This window comes from Hydractinia symbiolongicarpus, chromosome 1 (assembly GCF_029227915.1).
Source record: "Hydractinia symbiolongicarpus strain clone_291-10 chromosome 1, HSymV2.1, whole genome shotgun sequence".
NCBI lineage: Eukaryota > Metazoa > Cnidaria > Hydrozoa > Anthoathecata > Hydractiniidae > Hydractinia > Hydractinia symbiolongicarpus.
The window spans coordinates 12374508-12402039 of NC_079875.1; the positions used below are offsets into that span (position 1 = coordinate 12374508).

At 33.6% G+C, this 27532-nt stretch overlaps 3 protein-coding genes across 3 annotated transcripts in view; 1 reads left to right on the forward strand and 2 right to left on the reverse strand.

Annotated features, from left to right (window-relative positions):
• LOC130639806 (activated RNA polymerase II transcriptional coactivator p15-like) overlaps window positions 1-25744 on the reverse strand; it is a 63700-nt gene extending 37956 nt beyond the window's left edge. Inside the window, exon 1 of the mRNA XM_057447103.1 lies at window positions 25735-25744. The gene's annotated coding sequence lies outside the window, so the exon portion shown is untranslated. The remainder of the gene's footprint in view (window positions 1-25734) is intronic.
• On the forward strand, window positions 775-19063 carry LOC130639790 (uncharacterized). The gene is made up of 10 exons (XM_057447102.1): window positions 775-798; window positions 1010-1222; window positions 10104-10283; window positions 10553-10718; window positions 13149-13388; window positions 13597-13721; window positions 14201-14268; window positions 14939-15105; window positions 16032-16102; window positions 16815-19063. The coding sequence occupies exons 2-10, from the start codon at window positions 1022-1024 to the stop codon at window positions 17025-17027; spliced, it is 1431 nt and encodes a 476-aa protein (XP_057303085.1). The 5' UTR covers window positions 775-798; window positions 1010-1021; the 3' UTR covers window positions 17028-19063.
• On the reverse strand, window positions 25219-26771 carry LOC130651021 (uncharacterized). The gene is made up of 3 exons (XM_057456058.1): window positions 25759-26771; window positions 25414-25525; window positions 25219-25311 (listed from the first exon to the last, which is right to left on the reverse strand). Exons 1-3 carry the CDS (start codon window positions 26769-26771, stop codon window positions 25219-25221), a joined length of 1218 nt encoding a protein of 405 aa, XP_057312041.1.
• Between the last annotated feature and the right edge of the window lie 761 nt (window positions 26772-27532).

Sequence of the window (27532 nt, forward strand, 5' to 3'; positions counted from 1 at the left end):
ACAGGCCATGGGATCGAAGTTGCTGTCGTAGCATTTTAAAGCAACCTCGTCCCCGGTCTCATGATCTCCCCGAGCGCATTATTCCGCCGTTATCAAATAAATCTAAAAGGCAAAATACCCTGGGAATAAGATTGATTTAACGCATCTTTTTGGTATAAGAGGTTTTTGGTATAAGAATGAAAACGCGTTTTATCCTCATATATAAAAAACGCTATAGGCCCTGGGGGATCGAGGTGGGTGATAAGCTATAAAATTTATGTGATTTTCTTAAAAATAATTTTAGAGACGGTTGAATGTAGCTCCATAAAGAAATTTTCTTAAAAACTGTGATACACTGTGTTTCCCGGACCCTTTTCGTTTCAGTGCGTTTCAGCTCAACAATCTGGACGGGGACAAGGTTTCATATTAGAAAGTTTCTAGAAAGTTCCAGCATGTCTATTGTTTTCTGGAGGGTTGTAGTTACGACATCAGCCAGCTCCTTTTTTTTCTGTAAAATTTATCAATTCAGACTTGTCTTTTGCCTCTAAAGTTTCGCAATACGACAAAAACCTGCAAATTTGTTCCCGGCACTCTTCCAATACTAATACGTAAAATTAATGAAAAATTATTGGAAAAGTATAACTTTTTTTTCCACTTGCGTATGCCGAAGATATTTTTGAATATTGGCCGCGTTAGAAAATGTTACTTTTAGGGGTTATCGGCCAAAAAAGAATCAGAGGGCGAAAGGCTTGGAAGTAATCGAGTGATGTGGAATCACGTGCAAAAACAAGGCCCGACACATTTGTCAAACCGAAAGCAGTAGGGGAACAATCTCCTGATTTATTGCGAGCCATTTATTTTCTGAACTTTTACAAGCTTATTGATAAAAATAGATGTGGTACTTTAGGCTTTAATTAAATCATGCGGAACGGTTTTAAAAACAGAAAGTTTTCAGTGATCTTTCCAATTTTTTTTAGCTAGCTATAAGTTTTTTTATGTTAAATATAGATATAACTGCATTTTTTGTCAGATTCCCTAAGCCATGTCTCATTCCATGTTCGATGCTGCATGTGGACATATTACAAAAAGTGTTGGAAGTAAAACTTTACACTCTTCAAGAGATTTAAATTCAGCAGAAAGATTTCGAGCACTATGTATTGTAAAGAGAAAAAAGCCATTTTGGTTCTGGAAGAAACCAAAGATGCTACCAACTCAAATTAATTTGGAAAATTTGCTGGATGAGGTAAATTATTTTACTAGGAGTTTCTTAATTCGCGAAACTTTATCTCGCGAAATTTTCCGAATTTCTTCATTCGCAAAAGTTTATCCAGTAAGCTATTTTATCATTTTTCACCAAAAACGCACAAAATACTTAGAAATCTTATTTCGAGAAAGAAAATTTATAACATTTTTACAATCGAATCCAGTATTCAATACTAATATCTGTGTTGATACAAAGATACAAAAAAATTAATCTATGAGGATAGTCTCTGTGTTTTCGTCTCGTCTTTTCATGTTTTCGTTATTTGCGTCTTCACTCTTTGACCTTTTCGATTCTTTGTTTTTATATAACATGTCTCTTATGTCATGTGATTTTGTCTCTTTCACCTTTTTTCTTTTTTCACCATTTGGTAAATTCTTCTTGTAAATCTCATCGGACACACATTCGACCTCCAATTCGTCCGCAAAGATAGAACCAAGGATGATGGGTGCTGTTGGTTCACTGTACACTGCGTCTACTAGTTCCATTAGGCGGTCAAGAAGTTGTCCATTTTTCAATGTTGGAGACATTGCCACCGTCACTTTACAGGGAATTTCTATGCCGCCTTGAACCAATGGTGATTTTCTGTAGTGTGTCGATGTCAAAACTGCCAGAATTCTTGCCCCTCTGTCCAAAATAAACTTTAGAGTTCTTGAAAGCTCACGTGGCAAATGACCAACAATTGTACCATCTTCTTGACACGTTTTGATGGCAAAATAGTTGAAGGCATTGTTTTCTTCGTGGAGGCAAAAAAGCTTTTCTTCCTTTTCAGGAGACCAATATTTTCTGAAATAATGGAATCCACGAACAGCCGCATCAAATGTTCTTGACAACATTCTTACTGGCCTCTTCAATCATCAATGACAACAAAGTTTCGAATGTTATTATTAAAACAATAGAAAGAGGATGATATTTTTGAATGTTATTTTTGAAACAATAGAGGATGAGATTAAACAATAGAAAGAGACTCTCCTTCGTGGGACTTATTTCTGTAGTTAGCTTTATTTTGCAGCATTATTACCTTTGGTGGAGGGTGTCCAAAAATTGATACGTTTGTTTATTTCCGTAAAAACTCTCTACTCTCGTAATTTCATATCAGAGTGAACAAGATGTCGTTTCTAAGAGCTTCTGTAAAGAAACAAACAACGATCACTGCAGAAAAAAGTAATGAAAAACAAAACTCTCAAGAAGAAAATGAAAAGCAAAACTCTCAAGAAGAAAATGAAAAGCAAAACTCACAAAAAGGAAATGAGAAAGGTATGAATCATAATAAAAATTTATTTTGCTTCATTTAGAGGTTTGAGATTATTATCGCTTAAAAAGTACCTAACAGTACAGTACTACTCAAATCTTAAGTAAATACTACTCTAATCTAAGGAAATGCTTCGAACAACACTACACTTGACGATATCGATTTTGAAACAATGCAGGATGGAAAAGCTGCAAAGTCTGCAACTTACATCAAATGGACCGACGAGAACCGTTATACGATTGGGAAGTATGCCTCCGAACATGGAAACACCTCAGCTGTCCGGCGTTTTCAAAAGCCATTCCCAAACATAAAAGAAAGTACTGTAAGGGATTTCAAAAAAAAGTATCAAAGGCTTATTCAAGAAGCAAAAAAAAGAAATGTCGAACCACCTAAAATGATCGAAAAGTACAGTTTAAAGACTGGACGACCTTTGCTCTTAGGAAAATTTGATCATATGGTCCAAACATACATCGAAGGAATGAGCAATCGGGGTGCTGTTACCACCTGTTCTATCGCTAATGCCGCCGCTAAAGCCTTGATCAGAAAATACCCTAACATTATAGGAGACATCAATCTTGAATCTTCGTATTGGGCGCAGAGTTTATTTCGAAGAATGGGATTTTGTCGTCGCCGAAAAACTTGTGCCAAAATTGATCTCCCAGAATCTGCCCGAAAAGAGATCGAGTACCTTTTCTTGTACGAAATTGTATGAAAAGTGGAGAAGTACACGATTTCAGATTGTTTGATAATCAACTTCGACCAAACACCATTGAAAATGGTTCAATGTGGAAACAGCACCCTTGCAAAGAAAAACAGCAAAGCAGTTACAATTGTAGGAGCTGATGATATGAGATCTATAACAGCCACTTTTTCTGTTACCTTATCAGGAAAATTTCTCCCAATGCAATTAATTTACGGTGGGAAAACATTGCAAAGTTTACCGCGTTACAAGTTCCCCGAAGATTTTTCCTTAAGTGTAAACAGGAAACACTTTTCCAACACCACCGAGTCCATTAAATTGCTGAATGAAGTAATTGTTCCGTATGTTAAAAAAGAGCGGGAGCTAAAAGGTCTTGATAAACGACAAAAGGCACTTGTGATAAGGGACGTATTCACGGGGCAAATGACTTCCGAAGTCAAAGAAGTTTTAGAGAAAAACGACATATTAGTTACCAATGTTCCTGCAAACATGACCCGTTTTTATCAGCCATTAGATCTTACAGTAAATGGGAGGGTTACACGCGGGTTGAATAATGGATTTCTACAACTACATAACGTCAGGCGAAGGAAAAAAAGTCGTCATGAATGGTTGGAAAAGTGCAGGTATTTACGATGCTTTAAAGCAAGGCACCGAAAAATTACCAAACATAGATCCTTTTCATGATATTGATCCGTTGATGGGTAACAATCCTTCAACTGTTGCAACAAATTTAGACGCAGTCTGTCAGCTACGCCAGGAACAGTTTGATTCATTTCGCAGCCAGAGAGATATCAACGGAGATTACGAAGATGAGGAGGAAGTATGGCAGCCTGAAGAACATACCAATGCATTCGATCCATTTGACGATTTTGATGACGAAACATCTTTGTAAAATATAAGAGTTTTTGAAAACTTATATTATGGCTAGAGAAAGTGACGATTATGCTAAGAATTTTGAAGTTTTTTTTAACAGAAAAATCCTTGTTCGCGAAAGTTTATCTCGCGAAAATTTGCAGGTTTCTTCTTTCGCGAAAGTTAATCTCGCGAAATTTTCCGAATTTCTTTCTTCGCGAAAGTTTATCCAAAAAATTTCGCGAAAGTTTCTCCAATTAAAGTAGAACATTCTAGAATATCTTATCTTTAATATATAAATAGGAGAACGTCTTGTAAATTTTAGAGTCATAGAGTCATAAAGTTATTGGAGCAGTTGAAGCAACTCTGCAAATATATAAAGTTTACATTTCAACAGGTTATGTGCCCAGATGTTATCACTGTGGATTGCTCATGTGAAACGATATTGCAAAGAATTAACGAAGAAGTTCGAAAGACAGACTCCTTCGACATACGGTAAAAATCGAATGAAGCCGCAAAATGTGTGTACGGCTGAAGAAGAAGAAGATGATGACGAAGAAATCATCAGTTTAGTTGCTGAAAATACTTTGGCAGTCAATGGAAAAAGTAACTGGATAGTTCATTCAGGCGCAACATGTCACATGTGTAACGAAGAGGAATTTTTCGAAGAAATTTCGTCACTTGAAATACCACAAGATATCACTGTCGGTGATGGATATTCAGTACAAGCAATTGGAAAAGGAACAGTAACCTTGGAAATGAACATTTCAGAAAACAGAAACGTTGTATGCAAGTTATCTGATGTCTTATTTGTACCACAACTTTTGTACAATTTACTTAGTGTATCAAAAGCTGCAACAAACGGAAAGAAGTTTCAGTTTGAAGATTTCAAATGTGACATCGTGGATGTGAAACACGGAATCATTGGTACAGCAACAAAGCATGGCAACCTTTACCATCTCAACTGTAATGGATTGAGAAATAAGAAGAATCACACAGTTATGAAATGTAATAATAACGCTACAACAAAGGAAGAAATTTGGCATAGAAGATACGGTCATCTCGGTGTGCAGAATCTTAAACGATTGGCAAGGGACAAACTTGTTGAAGGGTTTGATTATGATGCAACAAAGAAACCGACATTTTGTGAACCGTGCATTGATGGGAAACAAAGCAAAATACCGTTTCCGAAGACAGGAGGAGATCGATCGAAAAATCTCCTTGGTATAATCCATAGCAATGTTTGTGGAAAGATAGAAACAAAATCACTTAGTGGTGCAGAATATTTTGTTACATTCATTGACGATAAATCAAGATACGTATGGGTATATGTCATGAAACACAAAAGTGAAGTGTTTGAGAAATTCAAAGAATGGAAAGCAACTGTGGAAAAATCGACTGGAATTCAGATAAAAACGTTTAGAACTGACAATGGTGGAGAATATACATCCAAAGAGTTCGAAGACTATTTGAAGAATGAAGGTATTCATCATGAGTTGACAATTCCGAAAACACCGCAACAAAATGGAGTTGCAGAGAGGATGAACAGAACACTCGTGGAATCTGAAAGATCAATGTTAGCAGATTCAAAGTTACCAAAACGATTTTGGGCCGAAGCCTTGGCTACAGCAACGTACCTTCGTAACCGATGTCCAACGACAGCAGTTAAAGGGAAGACACCCTTTGAAGTATTAACTGGAAAGAAACCAAATGTCGAAAATCTAAGAATTTTGGGATGTGATGCGTATGCTCACGTACCAAAAGATGAAAGAAAGAAACTTGATTCAAAAACCAAGAAGAGTGTATTTCTTGGATACGGTGATGGAATCAAGGGATATCGCCTATATGACAACGACAAGAAGAGAGTCTTTTACAGCCGAAATGTGACATTCAATGAAATCTGTGGTGAATTGAAAGACGACCGTGACATAGACAAACCAAAAGTAGAGATCGAATTACAACCTCGTGAAGAAAACACAGATAATCAAATACAGGAGGAGCAAGAGCGACAAGTAAGAGAACGACGGCCTCCTGATCGTTACAGAGAATGGGTATACATCACTCAAGAAGAAGATCCAAATACATTTTCTAAAGCAATCAAAGGACATAATGCAGACAAGTGGATGCAAGCAATGGAAGCCAAATTAGATTCTCTACTGTCTTACTCTACTGTTTTTCACTTTGGAAAACTTTGAGAACATGACTGATTACATCCTCACCTATGTCGTTAATGTAAAGTATAAAAAAAACAGGTCCCAAAACAGATCTCTTTGGAACACCACTAAGTACTGGTGACCAAGCTAATTCTATACCAGAAATAACTACCCTCTGCTCTCTCCCAGATAACTAGGAGCCAATCCAGTTTGTAATATTTTCTCCAATTCCATGTGCTAAGAATGTTTTATCCAGTCTCTTATGGGGGACTTTGTCAAAAGCTTTACTGAAGTCCAAGTATATAACATCAACAGGGTAGCCTTGATCTTGATATTCAGTGATTTTGTTAATGAATGTCAGGAGATTTGTTAAGCAGGATCTATTTTTTCGAAAACCATGCTGAGAGTCTTTAAACAAATTGTTTTTTTTTAAGTGTTCAACTAAGTTGTCCCGTACAATTGACTCAAGTACTTTACAGATTTGTGAAGTCATATTTTTTTTTATATTATTTTTTTTTATTCTTGGCTTAACGTCCGCTTTCCATGCTAGCATCGGTTGGACGGGGTATATTAATAACCGTCTTCCAATCTGATCTAGACCGTGTTAGATCTATACTCAACTTCCTCTGTATCAAGTCTGTCCTTATAACCCCCTGCCAAGTCTTTCTCGGTCTGCCTCTGGGCTTTGCCCTAGGAACTATCAAGTCTCTACACTTTCTTACCCAAATATCCTCCTCCATTCTTTCCAACTACTAGTAATTGGTCTATAATTGCTAACTAGCCGTTTTGATCCCTTTTTAAAAATTGGAGTAATGTTTTCTTTCAACCAATCCTTAAGTACCATTTTTGTTTTAATGCTTTCCTTGAATATATTGGCAATGGTTCACATAGTACTGATGACATTTCTTTTAGTGCAGTGGGATTTGTCAGGGCCTGGTGATTTGTTTCGCAATAATGCATTTAGTTTGTTGTGGACACCTTCAACTGTGATTTCAATGGACTCAAGTTTTTGTGTCCCGAAATACATTTGGCATGGCTCAGGAAGTTGTGTCAACAATTTTTCCCATTTATTTTGTGACTGTAAAGCAGCAAATAAGGCTCAGGGGACATTACTTTATCCATTGAAACAAAATTGCATATAAACATATCTTTTATAGTGGCAGTGCTCAATAATGGTTTATAACAGAAATATCTCAAACCTTGTATCCTAAAAGTTCTGCACATAATGGCAGATATAGTGTAATGGTAACATTAGCAAACTGTGTTAAAAACGTTTGATGGCGTACAGTTTAAAAAAGGCTTCATTTTATAGAGAAGAATTCTCAGTTTAGTCATGGTATTTAGTTTAGGGTCTGATGATAAAAACCTTTTTCATAATTTAGAGACTTTTTCTGCAAAATCAATCAAATCAATTAAAAACAAAAAAAACATATTTTTTTAGAAACTAAAGCAAGATATGAATATAAAAGGAAAATAAAAATATGAAAATGAAAATGAAATAGTGGTTTACATACTACTATGGTGCAAAATGGATGAGATAATAACCAGCCCCTTTGTCCTTGAATAATATTTTTCTGTAACAAAATTCTATTTAATGTGGGAAATTAATACTATCAAGTACACATTTTTATCAGCAAAAATGTTAACTTTTGAAAAGCTGATGTATGGAATTTTTCCAGTATATAGTATCCACTTATCCTTAAACCTATATGGCCCAGGGTTTTTCGAATATACTATGACCAAGCAGGCCATTTCTTGAATAAAACTATGCCAGAGCTACAAAAAGCACCCGCTAAAAAAATTACGAGTGCTATGGTGTGCGAAAAATTGCACTCGTAAGCAAAATTTACAAGTGCGATGTGAATATTTGCAAGTGTGATTCACACTTAACTATTTTTTGTTTATCGCAAATGGTCTTCCGTCTTTCGTTCGAGTCTCAGTGTAATGCACCAGCCGAGCATAAGAGTGTCAGCATGAAGGAAAGGGGCCTTTAAGGGGACTTTCATGTTCTCTATACTTTTTAAACAAATCAATCACGAAGAAATGCATGTTATGTAATCAGCGTAATAGCCTTTTTCATCGCTCTATAATATTTTTTTAAAAAAAGAAAAAATTCACGAGTGCGATAATAAACACTCGTAAATCTGTTTGTTTTTGTATGTATCAAACAAACACATGCTTATTTTGTATTTGTTTATCCACATGAAGAGATATGGTGTAAACTTTGTGTTCGTAACCAACAATTACATAGCAAGCCAATAAAAATTATATTTTACACAATGATTCTTCCTTTTAACATTGATGATTTCAAATATGCTTCGGATTTAAAGCTAAAATAATATTTACATCCCTACAACTCAATATCTTGACAGACAGGGGTATAATGACTTTCTTTAAAAATGTACCTATTTTCAATTTTAATTGCATCACCTCTCAAATTATTGAGAGCAGAGAGGGTTGTGGCGAACACAGGTTTGCACAAGCATACCATGGAAAAAACATCCTCAGACTCTGTGATACATCGTTTTCTTAAAAAGAGAAATTGAAAATTTACCCCCTGTTTACATACACTTATTGAGAGCACGTCTCACTATTCTATTTATTCATTAGAACGCATTTTCAGTATTCTATTTTTATGATAAATATTCCAGTGAAGGTTTTTTCATGACGATTGTGTTGAAAAGTTTTATTGTAAAGAGCTTAGTAAGAAACTTTCCATCCTTTTGTGCATCTGAAAAATGTATTAACTTTTTATGTTGGACTTTATTTTTAACACAATTTAATTTACCAAATTCAAATTTTTGAAGATAGAAGAATGTTAAAGAAAATATCACTTATATGTCATGATTATAAATATGAAAGACTTTATATTCAGTGAAATTATTTCTCCCTTCAAAGTAGTCCTCAAGAATTTCATTTTTTTTGCAGCACAAACTTTCAGAGAATAAACTTTATTGGTTTGCAGTGACCACTGTATTTACACCAACTATTGTTTCCAGATTTATTGCCTTTTTGTACAGTTTTGTTTTCTTGATTGGAACTTTCAGATAAAAAACTAAATGGCTTTAGAGCCAAAATGTCTTGAACAGTGTTTTCGTTATCACTTGATGAGAAACTCTAATGTATTTTTGTTTCTCATTCAAAAGTTTGTTAAATTAAAAGTTTGTTAATAAACACCAACATAGAGCCTCATCTAACTTGCACGATGTTTTGAACTAAAAAACGTTTAATACACTTTTTGTAAATACAAAGTTTTTATGGATATGTACACATGGAAAATAGGTATATATTTAGAAATAAATTCTTATGTTTGTGTGTTATTTATCTGATTTTATAGGTTGAAATACAAATACATATAGTAAAAAAAAGTACTTATGTTTGAGGTTACTTCCCCATTAACAGTTTTGCCCTAAATAAACTTGGCACACTATAAATTTTTGCTTATGTCAGCATTTTTTGATGACTTTATTGAAAGCTTAATTTTGTCAAAAATACTACTATCTAAAATTTACAGAATGATTCCCCTTGATGATTTATTACATTATCCTTTTCTACATTTTTACATGCAGGTGTGGAAATTATAAAAAATTCAGTAAAGTACCATAACAATGCAACATAGCAAAAAAAATTATTAAAAAAAATCGATAGGGGTGAAGCGATGGAAAATTAGATATTAAAAAGTTAGACAAAGACTATAACAACTTTAAAAAGAATAAATAACCACCTTTAGGTCAACTAAATATTAAACTCAACTGATTTTCTCGTTCTGAAAAGTTTAGTTTTAATGTGCACTATTTGAAATGTTTGTTACTCATATTTTTATATAACTTGCATACTACCTTTAGTTGTTGGTTTTTTTAATTCATTTTAACCTGTGTCATCTTAATATGTGTTCTTATTTTGTAGAAAAAAGAACTTCCAGAGACTGTAAAATCATTTACGATATTAGAAAATTTTTCCGAATCACCAACCTTCAAAGTTTCTGGATCAATAGGAGGCAAAATTGCTTCCGAGTTGAATTTTAACCTTTCAGGTTCAGATACAGTGACTCTTACAATTAAACTAGGTGATGTAGTGAAAACTGAGGTGAGATAGCTGCTTATGTATATTACAAACTCTCTTAAATTTAACTTTCTGATAAAGTGTAGCTTTTTATATATGGCAGGGCTTTTTTTTTCCTTTAGTACAGGTTGTAGAAAGCAAAACTGACATGCTTTCATTTTTCTATCTGAAAAGGAACGTGTCAGTGAGCTCACTTGCATTAAACGAATATAAAGGCTTTAGCTTTATCCAAGACAATCACTTTTCAGTGAAAGAAAAATATCAACCCAATCTGTTGTTTTTAATTTTTCTAGGTTTGTTGGCAAACACTTCAAGAGTTTCTTCAAGAAAACAGGGTCAATCTGTCACATTCAATATTTCGTGAAGTTAGAAAATCCAAGCGAACATCTCTTTGTGTGGTTTTAGAGTCATTATCAACTAAAGGTGATGGTAACTTAGAGGAAACATCAGAAGCAACAGGTTTGTGCAGTTTGTAGGTATTGGTTTTAAGGTGAAGATTTGTTGATTTTTCATCATTTTTAGTTGGTTTCAGAATTAGGAAAAAATATGATGTCATGCTTGTTGTCATGGTGACTAATTGTTTAACAGGTGGTCAGGAAAGTTAGACAAAATCACCATTTTTTTTTAAAAATAAATAATGCTGCATCTTGGACTAAATAACTTCATAATTTTTTATCCTAATTTTTTTAATTTGCTAACAAACATCTGTGACAAGTTTTGTAGCATCAACTATTCTGAGCCCCATAAAGCCTGTCTTGAATAGCGTTATATAAAATGTCTAGCATGAAATGTATAACAGCTGAAAAGATAGTCGATTTTTTACTGCGTTTTGTATCTGTTCTTGTTTTTTTTAGCATTTTTTCTACTTTTTCCTTCAAAGTAAAACTAATAAAATAATTGAAGAACAGCGTGGTTATAGAAATGTGCTATAGAAAGGTTTGTGTATAGTTTGTTTGCTTTTCCAGTATTGATAAAATAGTATAAGCCAGACAGAAAGAAGAAGAGTTTTGGTAATTTTGATAGCCATAGATACTTCCTCTTTGTATATGTTTTACAAAGTATAGCTACCTGATATGTATTCAGTTTATATTTAGCGGTCTGGATATTAGTTAGCCTAGTGTATAAATTAAGTTTAGTATAGCTACAGCAGCTTTACTTTATTGATTATATCTGTTAAAACCATAGCTCATGGGTTAGAACCTATATGACTTTGAGATTTCATCTTACTTATCTAACGATATCTATCTTTGTAGTCTTTGTTAAAAATATGGCTCTAAATGATTTGATTTGAGTTTGTCAGCATGACTTGTGGAATATCTACTTAGACACGAAAAATGTTAAAGAAGCAACAGGTACTTTTCAGGACATTTTGAGAACACTTTCAGAGCATAATTATAATTTGGAGTGTACTTTTTTTTAATACTATTATTATATTTTAGAACGTCCTATCTTGCATAGAGGCTTTTCTTGTTTTAGGCGCTATAACTCATTGTGTTAAACTTTTATGGGGGAGATGTTTGTAAAACTCTGAAAAGATTACATATCAGGAAAAAATTACTTGGTATTTAACGTTTTGTGTACAGGCATAGCATGATTGTCTATTTATATTGCATATATGTCGTAAATTGTTTTTTGAAGTTTTGTGTAAAGTTTTGTGGGAAAGGATCATATATGTTTGAATGAAATTTAATTTTTGTTGAATTAGACTTTACACCTTGCAAGCCAAACAGCAACATTGCATTTTTTATATTTTGTATAAACTTTATCAGGGAGAACTGTATGGTGGGGAAATTTTGTGTAAAACTTTGTATTTAAGACCATGTGATTATTTTGTTGATTTAAAATTTAAGTCTTGCAAACCATATTGAATTTTGTATCAAAGCATTGTGGTAGAAGGTAGTATGTAAAATACCAACATCACTGTTTTCAGTTGATTTATATTTTACGTGTTCCAGACTGTGGCTTTTTTTATGCTTATTGTAAATTTTTTGGAAAACAGTTCTCATTTTTGGAGGATCAGCTGTTGCTATAGGCTCATATGCAATATACCAAAAGAGCTGTTGTTTTTTGTTTACATATTGTAACAGACGTATGTGAGAGAATACCTTGCGACCTTACGACCTTAACTGTGCTGAGATTATGCTAAGAATATATCATGATGATTTTGCCGAAAAGTTAGAATATTTATAGGTTGACACAAAAAACACTATTTTTATATAAAAGCTTGTTTGTTTTTGATACATATTGTTATATATTGGTATCCTTTATATGTTTTGAGTGTGAAATAGAATGGATGCCCATGGGCATAAAGTCTGTTATGTTATTAGTAATGATTAGCACATCTCCCCCCCCCCATCTACTATGATTATATGTACATTATATGGTCGAAAGAACTGGGACACACATTATATTCGGTCTGATCGGGGTGAAGCATTCTCTGTCAGGGAATTGCCTGAGAGCAAAATGGAACGAGTTACTTACAGCTGGGTTTACCCACCTGGGTAGAAACCACGGGGTCGATTACATCATCAAAAATTCTTCTAACCCTAATATCTCATTAAAAGTTTGTCAAAAGCATGTGATTCTTTTTGATTATCTCTTCAAACTGTACACAATGCAAGAAAGTGCTTCACAAATTTATGATTATTTATGTAGATGGATATTTAATGACGTCATCAAAGTATATCCATGTAACTGTTTGCCTCCCTGATCAAGTGGATATTTCCACAGACCAAATTAATTAGTATGTTAATTCCTTTGAAATTTACGAAAAACTCAGGGAGTTTTAAGTTTATTTTTTCTCCAAGAAATTGGTGCAGTATAAGCGCCAAGGTTTCCTGCAAAATAGGTCTTATTAACTGGATGATCATATTGCATATTTTTTAATAGTTTCGACTGATGATAAAGAAGGGGGAAAATCTACTGTTACTGTTGATGTTACCGAATCAGGTTCTCTTAACAAGAAAAATACACACACATTTACAATCCCACACGATACAGTTCTAGCATACAGCTGCAATGAGCTCTCTATTGACAAGATGGGCTTTGCAGCACTTCACACTGTAGTGGACCGATTGGATGATTATAATGAACCATTGTTCCTAGAGAAAGCTGTGGCCAATGATCCAAGTATGTTGTATGGTTTAATTAACCTTTTGAAATACATAATTTTCTAATGTTTTCCTCAATACTTCCTTTTTATAAACATAAATATTTGAATTAATGTCATTTACAATGACTATTGAGTTGTTTTGGTGTTGCAGTGTCAGTCAACTTAAAAGTGCAGTTGTGTGTTTCCTTCATTATGACATATATATAAAAAGTCACTTTGGTTTAGTTGATGAAATCAAGAACAAGCTTGAACCATTACTTAAAGCAGACAACTTTGAGCAGTTCAGAAATGGATGTAAATTGATATTACCAAGCATGACTCATGAATCTCTGGAAGCTTTGCATTTGTTGGTATGAATCATTTCAAAGTGATCATTTTGCAAAATGCTGCTACAGACCATTTTTTAATGCCCTTGCGTTGAAAATTGAAATTTCCTTACAACTACTTTTGCTGTGCCACCACAATATTTCCTTTTTTATATTTCTTAAGAAAAAGATATTTATTATGTTATTTGGCCTTTTTATATAAGTCAAGTGAAAGCCTGAAAAACTGGTTAAATTTTCCCCACTTGAAAAAATGCAAGGAGTGAAATTAAAAAAGACACTACTATTTGGGTAAAAATATATTAAGCTGCTTACTTTAAAAATCAACGGCCAAAGCATGTTTCAGGTGAAGCGAATATTACTTTAACAGTGTGGTATTTAAGCATTTATTTGACACTTTAGTATTAGTATTAAAATATACAGCAATTCGAAGCCTAATAATGCGGAATCAACCTGTTTTTGTTACTATAGATGATTAAATGAACTTTTAATGTTATATTTTTTAGCTTTCTTCTGCTGAATTGAGTATAGAGCAACCATCAGAAGATAAATCGATGTCTGTATCTTCTCTTAGGTAAGTAGACATGGTTAGAGTTCAAAATCATATTCTATTTATGATATTTCGTGTCGGGAACCGTCTTTAAACATTGTATAATTTATGATTTTTGAGTGTTATTATTCAAACAAAGGCATTTTTTTCCCTAACTTATGGAAAAGTCAGTGCATTGCAGGTTGCACAATGTCTAGTTTTGCGAAGATCGGCTCTGTAAGTCAAATGGTATTGTAACTTACCGTTTCAAGGAAAAAGGATAGATATGTGAATCTTTTTGCAAATATGACTTTTGATTTGAAATATGTCCACAGTATAATGAATAAAGCTTGTGTTGTAGCGTGAACAAGGCAGTATTTTAAAGCTAAGGTTAGGGGATCGATGCAAGAAGGGTCTTAAAAGTAGGGGTATGCTTCTTTTAAAGGCTGATAAACAGGAGACCATATATATAGAGAGAGAGAAGAGGTTGAAATTCACTATAATATAAAACTTATTACTCCATTGATCAAAGAGTTTCCTAAAAACAGTATGCAACAACTACAATGTCACGAAGATATTGTCAATCCATATAAACATCATTATTCAAAATTGAGGATATTTTTAAGAAATCAATAAAATTATTAAATGTAAGTTCTTCCTTTTTAAGATGTTTCAGAGGGTATTCTTTATTTGTTTAACTTTCTTTTCTTTTTAGTCAAATATTTGAGACTCAAAGTGACGAAAATGACACCTTCAATCACCTCTTATTGCATCTTGGCTTCACTGTTGAAAAAGATAAAGAGAACGCACAGATCTATTTCCCTTCATCAGAGAAAGAGTCTATCTTGAAAGCTACCTTAGGATTGGTGGACGCGTTGGCAGGTAAATACACGACAAGTAAAATCACATCTAGTGAACTGATTTGTCTGTTGTCCACGTGCCTTTTATGTAATACGCATGACATTTAATTGTCAATTTTTGCTTGTTAGCAAAATTAAATTTCTTGTAAAACATTAAACGCTTTATAGGAATATCACAATGGGATTCACTTAATAATTAAGAACATCTTAAGAATAATCCTCAGGTTGAAGAAGGAGAATAAAAAGACTCATTCTTATCAAGCTTTTTAATGTTTCCAACAGCGTATCTAAAGTAATAAAACGCCAACATTCAACGTGTGTCAAGGTCTTCTAACACAATATGGCAAACATTTCATATACATATACAATACACGTGTAAAAAAATGTGCTAAAATAATTTAGACCTGAAAATTGATAAAATATAAGATTATTCCAGCCTGCTCTGATTTTTATCATTCTTGTAAAAAGTGCGTTTTTGACGACTTTTTGATGATTTTAAAGGGATTCATTTTTCGCAATCTTTTTTGTAAGTAATAACAATATCACGGTTATGCAATAACAATAATCATCATATAAAGTATGAAAATTGTGAAAATAAAAAGTAATTAATTATATTTTTTGTGGCATATATATTCCCACTAAACGGTTCTAGCTACTATATATTTTTTTCTGCTATTCTCATTAACCTTTTTTTTATTGCCAAAAATATCTTTATCAGAAATTCACTTGTTGGTACTTATTCGCGAAAGTCAGTTTTTTATTCGAGATCAGGAAAAAGTTCTTATGCGAAAATTAATCTTGCGAAAGTTTCTGATTTTTGTAATTTTTTTTTTTTTGTGGCTACTTTGCATCCAGTGTTAAATTCTGTTCTCTGCGTAGGATCGCTGTCCAATGTATTAGAGCTCTGATAAAAACTAGAAGACTATTTTATTTATTTTTTTCGTTTAGATATTGACTTAGGAGCTCGAAAACTTCTTTCAAACATTTCGCCTGCCAATTTAAAGAGACTTCTGAAGATGGTAAGATTTTGTTGTGATTGTAAAATGTACTTGAACAAGGAGAATTATATTTCACTATTTCTTTGTTTAACAGCCAGTTTGATTGAGAATGTTGATGTTTCGATGAAGGCAGTTGCTATTTGAAAACCAAATAATAGTACCTACCGTCAGTCCCTTCTTTTTTCCTATAAATGTGTCTAAATATGTTTGAAATTAGCTTATGTTTGCCAGGGTGATTACACCTTCTAAAATCTAAATAACCCCTCCTATAATCTCCCCCCCCCCCCGCAAAAAAAAATTATGCGATGTGCAATTGCTTTTCTTTCGATGTATTTATATTTTTACTATAACTTTTTCAAAGACGAACTCTTTATTTCATCTTAAAATGTCAAGTTTTTATATGCTTTTTAGTGTTTTCTCTTAAAATTTGATCCCCAAACTTCTTAAAATGTTTTTTAACTTTAACATTCTAAAGTTTTGACTACCATCTTTGCCAAGTAGGGGTAAACACGCAATAATTCACAGTTAAGGGACAAGGGAATATTATGGTGATTTGACCCTTAAATTACGTAAATTCGCGAAGAAAGTAGGTGCCAATAACAGTTGACTCATTCGCAATATTCTTGGAGCGTCGAAAGAGATTTTTCAAACTGTGGCAAATTGATGCTCTTGTAAAGCTTTTACCCACTCAATTTTTTAAATTTTTACTCTTTGAATGTTTTAATATTTTCAGATTGAAAACCAACTACACGGGGAAGATACCTCGAAGAAGTCAATGAAAAGCGTGTTTTTAAATGATCCATCCACTGAACTGTTTTTAAAGAACATTGGATTCATTGAAATGGTAGTTGATGACGATGAGTTGTTGTGTTTTCCAGAGCGTAACAAACATCTGTTGAGGGATGTGTACACTGTCATATATGTGTTGTCCATGACAGAAGATTAAACTGACACACCAAACATGACGTGGTATGAACATGTCATGGAAGTAGTGGGAAGTAGTGTATTAAAATGGGTGATTTCTATACATGCTTTTTTTAAAGTTGCTTAAATTTCTCTCACGAATATCTCTTTGGAATTTTTCTATTCACGTGGTTACCTACGCAGTTAGGCTATTGCGCTAATTAAAAAAACTTCTGGAACAAGATGTTTCTGAAACTTTTTTTTCTTTTTCTCCAAAACACGTTAAAATAGTTGCTTCGTTTTTTGAAGGATTCGAGGTTCATGTTGGTTTTATAAACTCGCTTATGTGGGAAAAGTGTATATATATGGTAGGAAACGATATGTTTTTCAAAGAAGGGTATATGCGATCGAGTTTGTGCGTTAAAAAACATTGTTAAACTTTTCGACAAAATGTTAAACATCTTAACTTTTTATTGTTTGAATTTAAAGCAATCCGATTCAAAAAAATTCGCTCTAACGTTATACATAAACTTTGATTGACATAGGGATTTCTCTTGTGTCTGTGTGCGTTGAAATATGGAAAGAATTATAGCAAAAAAAAAGCCGAACAGCCGAAAAAAATAAGTTAAAAAGTGTTTAAACGGTTAACGTTGTTTAATTATTTTAATTTAAAATCTATATTATAATACCCGTATACGTCTGTCCGTCTGTCACGCAAAATAGTAGCTTAGCTGCGCAAGTAGCGAGGCGCACGCAGTACGGTATAAAAAGGACGGGCGAACCCCTGGATTTTTCCACGGGTTAACGACTAGTTATTTAGAATTTCATAACCTCAAGATGTGCTTGGTTTTTGATGTTTAGTATGTAAATTGTTCTTCTCTTGCTTCTTTATTTAGAGCATGTTTTTATACATTAGTGCAAATCTTTTGGATAAGATTCGCAAAGTCATTCGAAATTTCTGCCTTGAACGGTACTTGTTTACGTTTTTATTGCACAAGCACTCATAGCCTCATTGTTTTTACATAACACATTGTAACGTATTACCTATAAACAATCTTATTGTTGCTCATGTTGCGTTATCATTCTTAACTATTATTACATTTTTTTAATATCTTATGCAACAAATCTTATATCTTGTATCAATATGATGATCAATAATATGTATTAATATGACTACCTTAAAGGCTCGTTTCTATTTTGACTGCATTTTTCGCTATAGCATTAAAAGCACAAAAAGCTCTTGCGCACTTGGGCGAAACCTCAAATTTTGTGCAAGGGCGCATGCGCTAACAAAACAGCTCGTAAACTTTTTTCGCCACAGCAGAAAATGCAGTCAAATGGAAACGACACTTATTATAATACATTTTCACAAGAGTATTTATTTTGCCAAATTCGCACAATGCGTATATACAATGCCAGTGTTGCTATTCTCAAGCTTCATTTGTCGCATTTTATCATTTTTCAATTACAATGGCCAAATTACGTCCTCTCCAAATCGAACTTATTGACCATGTTTTTTATGAATGTTTACAACTTGTCACAATGAATAGTTTTCCAACCATTTTTTATTAATAATTACAGCACAATTAAAATACTACAATACAGTAATAAACTTAATATTCCTACTTTTAGCGAAATTTAATTCTGGTGAAATCTAAAAATTGGCTTTCTTTTTCATGTCTCGTGAAAATTGATTATCTACAGGCAAAACAATTTTTTATGAATAGAGTTCTGTTTAATTTGAGCTAAGATAATTAGATAAATTTTATATGATTAGATAATGAGTCACTTACTGGACATAGGCGCTGAAGCGTGACTTAAAAACTTTTGGGAAATTGCTCGTATGTTGTACAACAAAACGACGGGAGGGATTTACACATCTGGACAGCTGCACAGTTCGAATTATCGAATCTTTTAGTTAGTCAACAAAAAGAGAAGATGAGAAATCGAGAAAATGTATTCATGAAGGTTTGAATTAATATCTAGCCCATGTAGACTGTTTTTTTTTTATTTACAGATACGAAGAACGAAATGATTTTTTTAAGAATATAAAAATTGTTATCTCTTTCAATCTTGATATGTCAAAGAGCGTGTTTTCTGGCTAATTCACAGATAGTATCGTAGAGAATGCGTTCTATTCTGTTTTATATATTACGCTTGTTTACAAAACGGATAAGTTCGGCTAAAGGATGAAACTATTTTGTTTTCAGGAATTATAAATACAATTTAAAATCCGAGTTTTTCGGCGGAAACCTTAGAAAAGTATTTTAGACAAACATAGTGTATACGGGTATTACATTTTAAAACAACAATAACTTTGTATATTTTCAACACATAGTTTATATATATTTGAGATTCTCTATTTATTTTTATAAAAAATTCAACTTTCGTGACAAAATTCTTTCGCTGACTGTAAAACTCGATGATGTCAGCAAAATGAGTTCCTGGACTCAAAACGTATGCCACCCTCGTTTTTTCAATCATTTTTACCTAAAAAGCATGTTCGTTTGAAAAATCGCTTTTAAGAAAAATATGGAAACGGAATAACACTTGGCCTTATCCTAGCAGATTTTCGCTGGATAAAATGTCAGTAGCACCATATTGGAATTTTTGTTGAATTTTTAATTCATGAAATAATGGTTTATAGTTTTGTTATCAGTTAAAAATGTCTGCTTTAGATTTTAGTCAATTGCCTTATGGTTACATGCGTATGAGTTCTAAATGTCGGGAAGCTTTGCTTATAGCGATATACAACGGTCAAAGCAATGTTCGGAAGAACTCCATGGCCAGTTTTACTAAGGTAACGCTTAATTGTATTGATTACCACAATAGATAATAGAAATATAATTACTAGTCGTATGCCCATGGAAAAATACACGGGGATTTGCTAGGCGAAAAATCTACGTAAAATCCTTTATTGCTGCTTGCAATGAAAGAATTCTCGTCATTGGGTCACGGCGTCAAAAAACGACTCGTGTAAACAGACAATGATAACTAAACAATTTGATTGACAGGTTGACAAAGATCTGTCAATAGACGACAATTTTTTTATAATAATACCCGCCCGTTAATAATAGCCGTATTTTGTCTTTCTCTTTGTGCACGAGAAAAAGTCATACGGTAACACGAAATTTATTTTGTTTCTTGCAAAATACGTGCACGGACAACGTTACGGACGATTAATATTATGTTGTCTATTTCGTTAAAAAAAGTTGAATTTTTTTCGCGCCATTTCTAAGAAATTAACAAGGAACAAATTTTATGATAAGATGATAAAAAGAACAAAAAATTTCAGAAAGATCTTGTAAGTGGATTTTTTATTTCTACACTTATTTTATTCCGTCTTTTGATTAACAGTAATATAATAAAAGGAAGATTGTTTTTATTTTATGTAAAATCGGAATTTATTTCGTGATTTTGTTTTCATCTTTCGCCGTTTACATTTGAAATAAGAGCGTATGAATTTAAGTTTAAAGCTGTATGTCCTCATATTTTGCTGATATTGTTCCTATGTTTTTGACTAAACAATAAACGTAAGAAAGTGCCAAAATGAGTTTTAAAAAATATGTTTACAAAAGGAGCTTAACCCAACGGAGATGGTTGTTTACACTTGAAATTATTATTTTGATTATTTTTTTTCACGACGAAGCAGGAAATCACTTCCTGACTGCGTTACATGAAAAAGGCTAATAAAGTGATTCTCGTAGCAGCCAAACAAAAAAAGGGAATAAGGAATTCGTGTTCATTTAAAGTATTGTTTCCATCTATATTTACTGACACGATTCCAACGGTTAGTACAGTTATTAGGACACGATAAAACATCACTATAATCTTGACAGGTGTGACCAGAAAGTTACGATCTAAATATAATTTTCGATTGTATACCGTGGCGACGCATGTCACGGAAAAAAGCAAAACAAAAAACATAATTAATAATTATCTTGCGCAGCGCTAGCCAATACGATTTAATTTTTGTACTAGTAGAGTGGCGTTTATGCTGTATTCAGTCACAAACTGTGATGTGTCTAATAAACAGGATGCTGAGATTTTAACAAATCAAGCTATTGTGTATTTTACGGATCAGATTTTTGTACATTGCAATATACGTTTTTTTATATAAAAAAGGTTAAAAGGCAAAATGTTGAGAAAATTACGGTTCAATTGTTCAAGGTTTATTTAAAGCCCTTCCTTTACCTGTCAATTTTTTTTTTTTTTTTTTTGAAATATCTTTATTATCGCTTTCAAGGTTTATGTTTCACCTTCAAGACTTTTCCCACATTCGGATATATGATGAACTTATCTTGGACGAGATGACGTCATTCAATTTTTTTCATTCTACTTTTCTTCCAATGTCATTACAAATATTTGTGTTAATTTTTATAGCAATACAATGTTCCTTTCGTCATCAATTGCGATATAACCGCCCTCCCTCTTTGGCTTTTCATAGCCCAGCCACACCCTAGGCATAGCATTATTTTGTTTATTTTAAAAAATGAAAAGTGCTTGTTTTAGAGGTTTGACCTATGAGATCTTTGATTCGAAATAATATGTGTTCTTGAAAGTTAAAATAATGTGAAAATAAGCAGCCGGAAATTCTTAAAACTTTTTGACCCCCCGAAATTTAGTCAAAATCCGAATCCGAAAACTCAAAAATCAACATATATTTCGACATATTTTGATTAAACTCATATAATCAAATGGCAACCGAACAACAATCGATTTTCAGTTCCCGCTAAACCCGCATAGAAGTGACCAAAAAAAGGACGTGACAAAATATTGATATTTTTATAGAATTAACCAACAACATTTTTTGGCGTTATTCATACTATTTAGGTAGAGATTTATGTACAACAGTCTGACTATCCACTGCATTAACTCCGGAAATTGTACATGTTATTTCACCGCTTGTTTTTGGATTTAGGTGCATTTATGAGAATCTTGCTTTACACACCAGGTAAAAAATTTACCGGCAGACAGTAAAATTTAGATTTTCGTTAAAATTAAAGTATTTTTATTTGTTTGACTTATTCTTCGTTCTCGATAGCCAGGAGGCCCAGCATAATTTTTCTTATTGCTGGGAAATCGGAGTAGTTTAGGTGGAAAAAATTACGCTGGATCGCAAACAAAATGTCTGCAGTAAGAATACTGTTTTTTTAATCCAGTGGAGCGCTTACCGCGACAAGGTTGAACGCAAGGCTGAGCGATTAAGTGCAACTAGACCATGTCACACCTCAAGGTGGAGAGCTATAGTATAGAAACATAGGTTATACAACTTGTTAGTTACCCGCTATAGCAAAAGCAGTCAGCCATCTTTTCGTTATTTTGACGAGTGGCTTCACGTGATAGTTTAAAAATTATTAATTACGGATACTAGGTTAAGGACGGTTTTAAATAAAAACTTAATTAGTATTCGGTAAATTTTAAAAATTAATGGTATAATTTTTGTTGAAATAAAATAACACCTAGGTAGTACAGTTTGTCGTTACAAAATTCTGAGCAAAAATTTTACGAAAACCAAAAATTACAAAAAAAAAAAGTGAAAAAGGGACCTCCAAACCTCAGCATCACAGTTTCCAAAATGGCTGTCGTTTGCCTTAGCTCTGATTTCGTGTTTTTTTATTAGCATGTAGTAAGTTACCCGAATGAAGTATCAAAAATTCCCTCTGACGATCTGAATACGGTGTAATAGGCCATCCTACGTCATTAAAATATGGCCTGTGTCCTTTTCTATTGCTCTTCAGGGTCTGTGCTCTATCGCGGCGTACTTTGTCACAACAGATTGTTGAGAGGCGAGACATTTCATCAAGTCCTTGATCCCACTTGTGAAATACAGTTAGCCCGATGTACTGGTTTCTTGTGGTGAAGTAAACTGTAGGGATTTTTCAACGAAATGAAACAGTTGATGTTTCCAAAGAAAGAAGAGCATAAATCTTCGAAAAATAGTTAACTGCTATGAAGGGAGATCCATCGTATCCAGTAGAGGCCAACTTCGTTCTCTTTATGTTTCATTTCTCACCAGAAAGTGTCCAACGAAACCTCAAGTAACTTGATTGTGTACCTCTCGGCCTTATTTTACCTGTATTACACGCTTGCTTTCAAAAAAAGTTTTGTAAATTAGCTAAAGGAAATTAGCTAAATTTTAAGCGAAGAAGCAAAAATTAAGGAACTTCTAAATCTAATAAAATAACTACTATAACGACACACAAATAACTATGTTTCCTAAATAAATATCCATATTCCTCACAAGCAACATTTTTACAAAGTTTTCATGGCTGTATGTGGCCAGAAGAAGCAATTTTAAGATGTACTTACCAATAAACATAAAAAAATAAGATCTTTAACTGAAGATAACCCAAAATATTTTACGTACAATCGTAGTTCTTTAATGGCTACTTCTTCTTGGAACTTTATAAACATCTGTCATAGCCAATAATAATATTTTTTTCGTAATTTGCTGCTTTTTTATAACATACTTCCAGCTTTAAACGATGAAATTTGTTGTGATGAGATGGCGCCAATTTCGATAAATACACAGACCGGAAACTTTCAACAACAAATCGAACGTGTAACGGGTTTATAAATCTTTATTGATTTCCGCCGGCGAAGGCGGAATCTTTAATATCGCCTGGGGAGATAGAGATGGAGATAGATAGATAGATAGAGACAGCCCAGAGCCTGGACGCCTAAAACTTATCCAGGCTTAAGTTTAAATCCTCGTTTTGACAGATCTTTTTCTGAGAACGAGGCTAAAATGAGTTTTAAGCCAATAAGAATCCTAACAGTACAACAAATTGTTTTATTATCCAATGAACATTACTTTATTTTAAAGTTTATAATCGAAAGTTAAAGCTCGTGCAGTGTAGCATAATGAAGATCGTCTTATAATGCGCCATCTTTGATGTTATATAATTACGCCATTTCCTTCTGTACTACAAATTTGTAAGCACGTAGACTAAAGCTATATTCAGCAGAACTAATTAACTATCAATGAATTTTAATTTAAAGAGGAATTGCTGAGGCTGAATATTTTTGGTGAAAGATAATGTATTACTAGCTGCTTCCCGTGGAAGAATCCACTGTATTCCATTTAATTTATGTAGCAGATATATGTCTATCAAAAAACAAACAATACAGCAGTGCACATCTTACATCTGCATTATTATATAAATGACCAAAAAAAATAAAGGCTTTCAACAACTGCAGTATTTATGTGACATTTAAAATCTAAATCTACTAAAATTACTGCTCTGACCATCTGACAAATGCGAAAATTATTCGGAAAAAAGTTTTTAAAAGCATTTCAACATACATCTCACCCATAAAATTTAAATCACTCAAAACGCCACATATATACAAAGAAGCTGATCAATGTCAAACACAAATCTCTCTCATTGTATATGTCAAAATCAGTTAGTTTATTGCAAACCCTGCCAAAGGTTGACACAAAATGTGAAAAATAAACAATAAATTTTTCCTAAGTAGAAATTTTTATCTAAGGTGTTAAAAAGGGATTTGCAAGGATAAATAATAATGCAATAAAACATTATTTGACATATTGCATACGGTCCTTCCTGACCAAACTTTAGACAAAATGCCAACAAAATAACGGTGTTTAAATCTAAAATTAATAAAGTCCTTTTAGCAACTTGCATGCTGTTTTACCATCAATAAAGTAAACAAAATTTCAAATCTCACATAGTATTCTGTCACAAATTTTCATAAAATATATATATAAGTCATAATGAGTCATGTTAATTGGTATGGTTCGGAAGTGAAAACGACACAAAGTAGTGGTAGAAAATGTATTCTTAAATAGTTTGCAGTTATATTTTTGGGGTATGGGTTGAGGTGCTAGGGCTTCGTTAAAAATTAAGTACTGAAATAAATTACTGACATTGTAACAGACTAGACAATTGACAAATTACTGACATTGTAACAGACAAGACAATTCGCACTACATGCTTTAGACAACGGACTCTTGAATCTTGACACTACATGTCTATTATGGTGAGTGTTTATCGTAACAGTTGGCACACGGGCTTCTTTTTACTGCACCATATGGCCACTGGCTTCTTTTAGACATTTTGACAACGGACTCATGACACTTGACACAATGTCTTACTATGGTGAGTGTTTATCGTAACAGTTGGCACAAGGGCTTCTTTTTACTGCACCATATGGCCACTGGCTTCTTTTAGACATTTTGACAACGAACTCGTGACACTACATGTCTCTTATGGTGAGGTTTTTATCGTAACGATTGGCCCACGGGCTTCTTTTTCCTGCACCATATGGCCACTGGCTTCTTTTGACATTTTGACAACCGACTTTTGACAGTACATGACAATTAATGACAATTAAACGTTTGTCTCATTATGACAGACTGACATGAACTGACACGCTCTATACTTACAAAATACTTAATTAACTCTATCACTGTCGACAAAATAGACATCTGCACCTAAGCCGGCTGACGAAGGAAGCCCAGCACCCCCAAATTTCCCCAAATTGAAAACTAAGAGTTGACTAATATGTAGTCTTCTATAAGTACGACATTAGCTACATACTATGATTTAACACAACACGTAATCGTAAATAAATATCTGCAACTAATAAACTGCTGTCATATTGGAAAATATACAAAGAATAGTGCAACATTTACAGTATCCTTACAGACGTTTGAAACTCAAAATTGTATATGTTAGGGGATTGTAATAACCTACATACTATATATACTCAGTTAAGTTAAGTTAAACTCAGCTTAAAGCACAGACTTAATGTCCCAGATTTTTGTCAGTCCATTTAACTCTGCTATGCGAGTAGACCATTCTTTCAAAGCGTTGTCTGACAGGTGAATATACCTTCTGTAGCAATCACTACTCCAGCGTCCAATAATCTTAATAGCAGAATCGGGTATCCCGCAGGAAGCTGCAGCCAAAGCACCACCAATGCGAAAACTATGCGTGTTAATGTTAATATTGTTAGGCAAGCTTATTGTAAGAAATGAAGAAACAAACTTCCGGGTAACAAACTTTCCGTCACTAAACGTGAACCAGGGCCCTAGTTTGGTTCCTCTGAATGCTAGGTAATTTTGAATGGCTTTGTAAGGACAAAGAGAGCCTCCAATTTTTGCTAAGCGAATCTTGCACCCTAGCCTAAACGGATCTGTTTTAGAGCACTTAAGGTTAATTACAGCATTTGAACCACACGTGGAAAAGGATATGTCAGCAGGTGTGAGGTGAGTTTCTGTATCAAAAGTGGACGTGGTGGGGCAAACATACTCTGACACCCTTAACAGGCCAAAAAATGCCACTAAGATAAGACAAGTCCACATTGCTTTGTCGTGGTTGGAAAACATAGAGTTTTTTATAAACATTATCATTTTACGCAGATCAGCTGGTGCAATTGGTAGTCTCTGAGAAGCAGAATTTGGATGACATCTTCTAATGCCACGCAAAACATAGTACAGGCGACCCATGTGGGCTATCTTCGTGTGAAAGCCACGTATTACACTCTCGTACTGAACCCCACAAAGATAGACTTTAATAGTGGCAAATTTGACGCGTCTTGCCAAATATGTCACAAACAGTTGAAGTGTTGATTCTGTCAGAGGAAAGGTAGGTACAGATGTAGCTTCACAAAAAATTTTAAAGGAGAGATATCCTGACCGATATGTTGCCCTGGTGTTTGTTGAAATGGACGAGTTTAAATAATGACTTAAATCTCTTTGAAGAGTTGTAGTATCGATGAAGGAATTGGTGTTGGATCTGCTTCGGCTTCTGGGCATAGACGTTAGAAGTGTTGTACCTGCAATCGAGACAAAAGATCTGCATAAGTATTGTGCTGGCCTTTAATGTGGTGTACCAGGAGGTTTATATTGTGTTCTGCTGTGTAGAAAAATAAAAAACGTACAAGATGCATGATGTTTAGACAACGACACGACCCAGAGGACCACACATGAACAATAGCCAAATTATCTGTGTATAACACTAATTGCTTGTTTTTCCATGCCTCGCCCCAAGAAAAAACTGCCACAACTATGGCCAATAACTCAATGAAGGTGATACTATACTTATGAATAAGGTTTAAGGCAATTGAAAACCATGCACCAGAAAAAAATCCTCCTATGCCTACTCCAGAAGCATCAGTAAAAAGATTTATGGAAGAGGAGTCTAATGTTTCAGTGTGGATAATAGCGATGCCATTCCAAGTGGGGAGAAACTCACACCAAGAGGCTTACTGTGTTCTACTCCATATTTATACCCCCCTGCTTGTGGTATGGATCTATGACCTTAAGTAACAAGCTTAAGGCAGTTTAATGTTTTGGTTAAATTAATATAGTGTTGACTATTAGTCATAGGTCACCAACACATTTGTAAAATTAATAATGCAGAATGACAAAACACTAGTGAACCAGGTTAGCCTTATACTAGGAGTCAATGGAGACACACCTTTCCTTCTGTAACCCCAATTAACATGTGCTAAACTTTTAGTTTAGCACCATTTAAACAACAGCAATCAATCTGAATATAAGTTCATTTTATGTCA